We start from the raw sequence: 8,356 nt of genomic DNA, 5'->3' as shown, positions 1-8,356 counted from the left end.
ATGCCAGAGCTGGGGGTGCTCCCGAAGCCTGCAGATGTTGGGAGCATGAACAAGGGGGCCCAGGGATACCCCAGGAGCCTGAAACAGGGAGCCCAGACAGTGCTGACCACCCAGGACTCCTGGGTTGCCAAAGTGGTGAGGCCAGAGAAGGGGAACCTCCTGGCTTGCCAGGAGCCCCAGCAGACAGAGAGGGGGAACACCAATACAAACTTGACCCACAACAATCCAGACAGGGGTGGCTTCCAGGACCCCACAGTGAAGAGACCAGAGTGGGGAAATTCATGCTTGGGTGTTTTTGCTGAATCTTGGCCATTTGTGTATTTTTGGAGACTGAATCATGCTGTTTTGGTGGTTTATATGGGCACCAGATGCCCAGTGACTTCTTGAGATAGTTTTTGAGAGAAAGAAACATCTAACCCAATGTCCTCATCCCTTGTATTTCCCCAAACCAGGATTTCCCATTCCCAAACCTTGGCCAGATGGAGAGGAAGGCTGTGAGGAAGAGGAAGATGCCCTGGGACACCCAGGCAGGTGAGGAGGAAGTCAGTGCCCCTTTCCCCCTCTCTCCTGCTCCATCTCCCAGCCCAGCCTGGCCCCCGGCTGCAGGACAACCCCGCTGCCGACGCCGTCCTGCCGGGGACGCACTGGGGGGATCTCCTTCCCTTCCCTCTGGCATGGAGACAAATCCCATCCTCTCCTTGTCCTTCCTCCCCCAGACAAGGAGCTGAGGATGGAGACCAGGGAGGACAAATCCCCACGGCAGAACCTCGTGGAAGAGGCCGTTTTGAGCAGCTCCACAGCACAGGAGTCAAGCAGGGAGGAAAAGCTTCAGAGATCCCGCAGGAGGAGGGGCTCCAAACCCATCCCAGGGTGCTCTGAGGAGGAAAGACCCACCCTGTGCCGGGAAGGCGGCCGGAGATCCAGCTGGGGCTCTGAGCTGGTGGTCCATGAGCAGCTTCAGGATGGGGAGAAGCCCTACAAGTGCTTGGAGTGTGGGAAGAGCTTCAGCCAGAGCAACAGCCTGATCCGCCACCAGATGATCCACACTGGGGAATGGGCCTACAAGTGTGGGGAATGTGGGAAGGGCTTCAGCTGCAGCTCCGAACTTATCATCCACCAGCGCATCCACACTGGGGAGAGGCCCTACGAGTGTCCCGAGTGTGGGAAGAGGTTTCGGGTCAGCTCCAATCTCGTCCAGCACCAGCGCATTCACACGGATGAGAGGCCCTTCCGCTGCCCCGACTGTGGGAAGGGCTTCCAGCACAACTCCACCCTCGTCAGGCACCGGCGCATCCACACTGGGGAGAGACCCTACGAGTGTCCCCAGTGTGGGAAAAGATTCACCCAGAGCTCTACCTTGACCAGACACCAACGGAGGCACCAATAAGGGAAGCCCTGCAAGTGCCCCAAGTGCCAGAAGAGCTTTCTGCACTGCTCCAGCTTCATCCCCCCTTGGAGGATACATGTTGGGAAGACACCTGGTGATCCATGTTCCCTGTGATCCATGCTGGGAAGACACTTGTACCTTTTCCTGCCCATGGCAATGACATAATGTGAGATGAAAGAACATTAGGGTCGGACCATGTCCCTGTCATTATATTTAATCCCATCTCAGGTCATTGCCAGGGGCAGGAAAAGGACTCCCTCTCTCTCACCAGAGGAGAAGAGTGTCCTTTCTTGGTAGGAGGAGATACGTAGCCAGGAAGAGCCAGTTGGTAGCATTTTAGTTTTCCCTGTGAATAGTTTGTCTTATGCCTTCTGTTATCCAAATTGTTTCTGTTCCTGTTTGTTCCTTATCCTGCATCTGTTCTCAATAAATTGTTCTTATCCCAGCATGGGATCTTTGCCTTTTCTGCTTTCCATGGGAGGCGGGAGGGAAGCGAGCAGCAGTGCGATTTTAGCAGGAACAGGAAATTGGGGAATGCCATTCCTGAAGCCCAGCCCATGGAAACCGAGCATCCCAGCTGGTGCCAGGCCTGGTTGCCATGGCAGCAGCCTTGGGAGCGGGTCCCTGGCTGGGGGCTGTGGGAACCTCTTCCCTCTGGTGCCCAGGGACAGGAGTGGAGGGAGCGGCTGGAGCTGAGGCGGGCAGGTTTAGGCTGGATGTGAGGAAAAGGTTTTTCCCGCGAGGCTGCTGGGGCACTGAACAGGCTCCCCAGGGAAGGCTCCCAGCTCCAGGGCTGGCTGAGCTCCAGCAGCGTTTGGGCAGCGCTGCCAGGCCCAGGCTGGGATTGTTGGGGTGTCCTGTGCAGGGCCAGCAGTTGGACTGGAGGATCCCCATGGCTCCCTCCCAACTCAGCCAATTCTGTGGCTCTGTGATCCCATGAGCCTGGGGATGGGACTGGGAATGGTTGCCATGGCAATGGGCCCTGGCTCCAGGCCTGAGACAGGCACAGACAGGGGTTCCATGGAGACCTCCCAGGGGTTTCTGAGGTTCAAGAGCCATGTGGTCAGACACAGTCACAGCAATTCCATGGTGACATCCCAGGCGACCTTGGGCTGCAAAGGCACCGCTCTGTCACAGGCACTCCCGGGGGCTCCACGGTGACATCCCAGGAGTCCCCAGGCTGCCAAAGAGCCGGGATGTCACAGACACTCCCAGGGCTTCCTGTCATGGGCAGAGTGGGAGCTTCAGGCAAAAGCTTTATTTCTTTATTGGAGAAATTCCTGTTGAGTCATGATGTGGAGAAATGACACCCAACAGCCACCATGGATCCTCAAACCCTTCCAGGTCACCTAGACTTTTAAATTCTTTCTAAGAGAGAAGACTGAAAGCAGCTGGATTCAATCCCAGCCCCAGACTTTTTCAAAGGTTTATGTGACAAGGCAGGGGCAGAGGAAAGGGGAGAGCCAGGCCCAGGGGACATGGATGCAATGGTGATGGCTGTGAGGTCACTGCCACTGCAGCAGCCTGGCTGGCCCTCAGCAGACATTCTGGCCAGGAAGGTTGTGAGGTCACCCAGCACATCAGAGGACCCACACAACAGGAATTCCATCCTTGGGGATGGGAGGGACTTTCACTGTGTCAGGTTGCACAGAGCTCCTGCTCTTGGAGCAATCCTGGTATGAGGCATCCATTTCTCTGCAAAAGCAGTTGCAGTTTTGTGCCACTCTGATTGTACAATATTTCCTCCTTCTAAAAACAACCAAATCCACTCTAGTTCACTTTAAAGATATTCATCCTTGTTCTGTCACTGCAAGATTTGTAAGAAAATAACTTTGACCAGTGTTTCCATTTTCACAGACCATGGAGAGGACCCAAAAATCTCTCAGGATCAGGTTTGGAGGCCTCATCACATAAGCAGCAGGTAGAGGCTGAGGGCTCTGGGCTGTGCAGCTGAAAGGCCCTGCCAGAGGCAACTTGTGCAGCCCTTTGGCCATGGCTGCTGTCCCTGGGCCTGAGGCCAGCAGGGGACAAGTGACCCTGGCAGCCCTGGGGCCTCATTGCCTCCTTGTCCCTGCTCAGCAGCCTGGCAGGGGCCGCCCCATGGTGCTGCCCTTGGCATTGCACATCCCCACATGCCAGTGCCCCGGGAAGAGCCCTGAGCAATGAGGGAGGGACAGCATCTGCCTTGCCAGGGGCTGGGGCTCAGCCCTTGGCCCTTGGCATTCCTGAAACACATCCAGCTTTGCTCAGCACCACAGACACCTTTCCCTTGCTTGTCCCCAGCTGCCATCAGGGCCTCCAGTCTTCTGCTCTACCTGGAACCTGGGGACGCTTTCTCACTCGTGTCTCTCATTTCAACTACAAGAAATTTCAGTGTTTCTGTCTGTGTTTGAGTTCTTGAGGTGTTTCTGGAGCACACTCTGAGGGACTGAGTGTGATGCAGAGAGCCCCAAAGGCCCGAGAGGGTGATGAAAGTGCTGGTGCTGTGTCTGTGCTGCTGAGCTGGGCCGGGCTCCTGGCCCAGAGGCAGCTCCTGGCAAGGGCAGCGCTGCAGAGAGACAGCTCTGGCCAGGAGCAGCTCCTGAGCACAGCCCAGCAGGGCTGGGGCCCTGCCAGGGCAGCTCAGGGACACGAGCAGGCCCAGACAGAGCTCCCAGGGGCTCAGCACTGGCAGGGGCTGTGGGATGTGCCAGAGGGGGCTGTGTCACAGCAGCACCTCTGTGGCTGTGTCCTGGAGCCCCAGAGCAGCTGTGATGTCAGAAAGGGGCTGTGTGACAGCTCCGAGTGGGTTGTGTGAGGTCACAGATGGGGCTGTGACATCACAGAGTTTGTTGTGTGAGGTCACTGAGCAGCTACAGAATCATAGAAGGGATTCTGTGACATCAGAAAGCAGGGTGTGACATCGCAGTGTGGCTGTATGACATCACAGTGTGGTCTGGGTGATATCACTTAGTGGGTTGTGGCATCATAGAGAGGACTGTGACACCAGAGGTTAGATGTACAACAACACAGAGAGGGTTGTGACATCACTGAGCAGACTGTGACACCACATGGTTGTGATAGGAAATCCTAGAGTGGGCAATGACATCATAGAAGAGCCATGTGACATCTCAGGACATTGTATGACATCACAGTGCTGACTGTGATATCATAGAGTGAACTATGACATCAAATGTTGCTGTGTGACATCACAGAATGCTATGTGACATCATGAGGTGGTTTTGTGGCATTTAGGAAGAGATGTGTCATCACAGAAAGGTGGTGTGATATCCCGGGACAGGTTGTGTGACGTCACTGAGTGGGCTGTGACATCCCTGATGGCTTTGTGACATCTTGAGGTCACTGGGGAGGTCATTCTGTCCTGACCTCCCCTCACAGTTTCCCCCAGAGAAGTCCAACGCTGCCCTTGCAGCAGCCTGTCTGCACAGAAACACTTCCAGGGCTCTCTGCATTTCCCTTCCCTCACTCTTGCCTCACTCACACACCTCCCAACAACCCACTTGGTGCTTTCAGCTGCAAGGAGTTCAAAGCTTGTCTGTCCTTCAGCAGCTGCTCTAATTCTGCCTTCAGCCAACTCTGGGGTTGTGTTTATTGTAGAACTCCCTGTGTGTCTGAAACATTCCTTGTGTGGTTCTGCCTTGGGGAAGGGGAACCTCCTTGGTGGCACCTTGGGCTTGGCACACACTTGAGGAGGGTGTCTGTTTTCCATGGGGAAGCTCAGCAGTTTTAGATTGCAAAAATAAAAGAAGGAAAACCCCTCTTTGCCTGAGTGCAGCCAGTTCTGTGAGCAAAGCAGGTCCCAGGTGAGTGAGGAGAGACAGGATGGGGCTGGGGAATGTGGAGCAGGGTTGTCCCCACTGGGTCAGACCTCAAGGCACAGCTTCTCTGACCTGGCCAGACCTCCTTAGGAGAGACCCTGGATCAATATCCATCACTGAATGCTGCAATCATCTCTGCTCTAAAGAGAACAGGAATAAAAGACACCCTTTAAAATAGGAATTCATATTTCTTAGAAGTTCTTTGAACTATTTCTCCATAATTATTGGAGGAAACTTTCCTAAAACTGCACCAGACCAAAGGGAAATCAAGACACAGCCATGGTTTCTCAGAACTTGCTTGATCCTAATGAGCCCCGTGGTGCATTTGGAGCTGAGCCCTTGAACCTCAGGGCCTGAGAGGAGATTGCACAAACCTTTCCAAGAGTCAAAGTCAGAGGAAATACCCAAAGTTTCTCAAGGCACTAATGGATCCCACTGTGGTCCATCCCAAACACAGGCTCCTCATGGACTCCTTGGAGGAGAGAACTGGAGGCCAGGATTGCACAAAAACCTCTCAGAGACTCAGTGTAGAAAGGAAAATCCAAAGTAGCTGAAAAACCCCTGAGTATCTCAAAGTATTGATGAGCCCCACTGAGTGTCAATGCAAAGCTCCCAAGGGACTCATTGAAGCAGATAATTGGGGCCTTGATTGCACAAACTTCTCAGAGACTCAGTGTGGGAAGGAAAAAGGAAAGTGCCTTAAGAACCTGAAGTACCTTGAAGCATTAATGAGCTCCACTGAGTGTTGTTACTGACAAAGCCTCTCAAGGGACTAATTACAGCAGATAATTGGAGGCCAGGATTGCACAAAGCTCTCAGAGACTCCAAGGCAAAAGCCAAAGTCCTTTGGAAAAGCTGCAGTCCCTGGGAGCATGAAGGAGCCCCTCAGGGCCATTCCTGAGCAAGGCTCCCCAGGGACTCCTTCCAGCAGATCCCTGAGGCCACTGGCATGTGGGCTAGGGGGGATGCTGAGGGCAGGCCAAGGGGGTGGCAGTGGCCAGCCTTGCTGGGGCTGTGCCAGGAGGCCCCAGGGCCTCAGGACAAGGTGTCTCCTCACAGCCCTTGCTGGCACAGCACTGGCTGCTGTGGCCCAGGGCACCAAGACTTGGCTTCTCTTTGTCCCCAGCTGTCATCAGTGCCTCCAGTTCTCTGCTCTGCCTGGGGCCTGGGGACACTTTCTCAGTCATGTCCCTCAGTGGGACCCATTAAAAGGAAAATAAACTTTGGAATTGGATTCTGACTTGGAGTTCTTGAGAGGTTTCTTCCCCTCCCTCTCAGGGACTGATGTTCTGGGCCTCAGCACAAAGCCCCAAGAGGCTCATTAAAGTCCTGATGCTGTGTCTGTGCTGCTGAGCGGGGCCGGGCTCCTGGCACAGAGGCAGCTCCTGGAAACCAAGAAGAGCTTCAAAAGCACATTTCTCTTGCTGAGCAGCTCTTCTGCCAGCCCAGCAGGGCTGGGGCACTGCCTGCAGCCACCCTGGACACAGCCCAGAGGCACAGAGAGCTTCAATCAGTCAGGGCTGGGAAGGTGCTGAGAAGTGCCTGGGGCAGAATCACTGCCAGCCCTTGACACAGGAAGCCTCTGGCTGCAGGACAATGCAGCTGCAGCTCCTGGAGGCATCTCCTCAAGCTGGAACATCCCAGTGCCTACAGACTCTGTGAGTAGAACTCTGAGTATTCCTGGTGCAGGGGAGGTGAAGGCTCATGAAGCTCTGATATGCTGAGGGTTTCTCATCAGTCATGGCATATTTCCAAGGTAAGGATTTGAATAAAAATGAGGACATTTCCTAAGACTTTGTATTCAGTTTCCTTCTATTGGGAATGGCAGGGAGGGGGAATAAATATTAAAGGTATTATGAATTTTGACCAGTGCCTAAGACATCCAAACTGTTACTTTTAGTGATCAATGGGTTCAGAGGAGATTCCTAATGTGCTTTCAGCCACTCTTCCTATGGACAGCAGCAGCATCACCTTTGCTGGACCCATCAGGTTTTGTCTGAGCTGTCCTTTCTCCAAGCTGCAAACAGAACCTGTCCCCAGCCAGAGCCCTGCAAACAGGCAGGGTTCTGTCAGGCCAAGGAGACTGCACAGATATTTGGGGTCTGTGGGTGCTGGCAGGGAGAGATCAGGCACAGGGAAACACCTGCAGGAGGAACATCTCCAGGAACCAGAGAAAATCACGGAATGAGAGAAAAGAAAACCCCAGAAATCCTGTGTCAGAGAGAGTTTAGAGATGTCCATAGGAGCCCCTGCAGTGCAGCCCCTTTCTCTGGACAAGCCCCCTCCCTCCTGTCCCCCCAGCCCAGCCTCTGCCCTCAGGGCCAGGCTCCCAGGTGTGAAGCCCCTCCTGTGCAGGCAGAGCTGCAGCAGAGCTGTGGGGCAGCTCTGCAGCCCCGGGCCCAGTTCCCTCTGCAGAGCACAGGGCTGGGAGCAGCTGACCAGCACTGGGGGCTCTGGCAGGGGGCACAGCTGGCTCAGGGTGACGCTGTCCCCAGTGCCCGGCTGTGGGCAATGCTGGCAGTGCAGCCAGGGAAGGAGCTACAGCTCCCTTCATCCAATGCCATCATAAGGACACTTGGAAGTGTCCCTGAGATTTCAGTCCCAGCTGGGAGCTTCAATCCAGGATGCAAACCTGTCCTAGAGCATCTTTGTGTTATCTGAAAGACCCATGGGGAAAGGCAGAAGTGTTCTGACAGTGAAAATGCTGTTGGGTTGGTGAAATGAGCAACGTGAGTCCTTAGAGACAAATGTGGAGCTGGTGCATGGTGCATCCATCTGCTCTCAGCAGTATCTGATGATCTTTAAGGAAAACATGGGAGTGTGAACATCCCTCTTTTGAAAAAAGGGAAAGCCCAGCGAATCTCCAAGCAGAATGGAGTGACAGATCATCTCCCCTCAGTCTCCACTCATCTTGCCTCAGGGAACTCACTCTGTTCTACCAGATGGTAGCAGAAATGCTGAGAACTTCTGATATCAAAAAATACCAGGAGAGACACAGGGGAAGCTTCAAAGAAAATCTCAGAATTCCTATACACAAAAGTGTGTTCATGTGTGTTACAGAGGATGGTGGATGAGAAATGGCTTTGATTTCTCCTCTAAATCTTCTCTGTCTATTTCTTCACAGACAGGTCCCCATGTGCAGCCACAACAA

General features: G+C 54.0%; 1 protein-coding gene across 1 annotated transcript; it reads left to right on the top strand.

Moving 5' to 3' along the window:
* LOC131586332 (zinc finger protein 3-like) lies at window positions 1-1,387 on the top strand. Its single transcript, XM_058853157.1, has 2 exons — window positions 1-135; window positions 974-1,387. Exons 1-2 carry the CDS (start codon window positions 1-3, stop codon window positions 1,385-1,387), a joined length of 549 nt encoding a protein of 182 aa, XP_058709140.1.
* Window positions 1,388-8,356: the final 6,969 nt, after the last annotated feature.

The sequence above is a fragment of the Poecile atricapillus genome, chromosome 19 (assembly GCF_030490865.1).
Source record: "Poecile atricapillus isolate bPoeAtr1 chromosome 19, bPoeAtr1.hap1, whole genome shotgun sequence".
Taxonomy (NCBI): domain Eukaryota; kingdom Metazoa; phylum Chordata; class Aves; order Passeriformes; family Paridae; genus Poecile; species Poecile atricapillus.
This window is presented reverse-complemented; position numbering and strand designations above follow the sequence as displayed.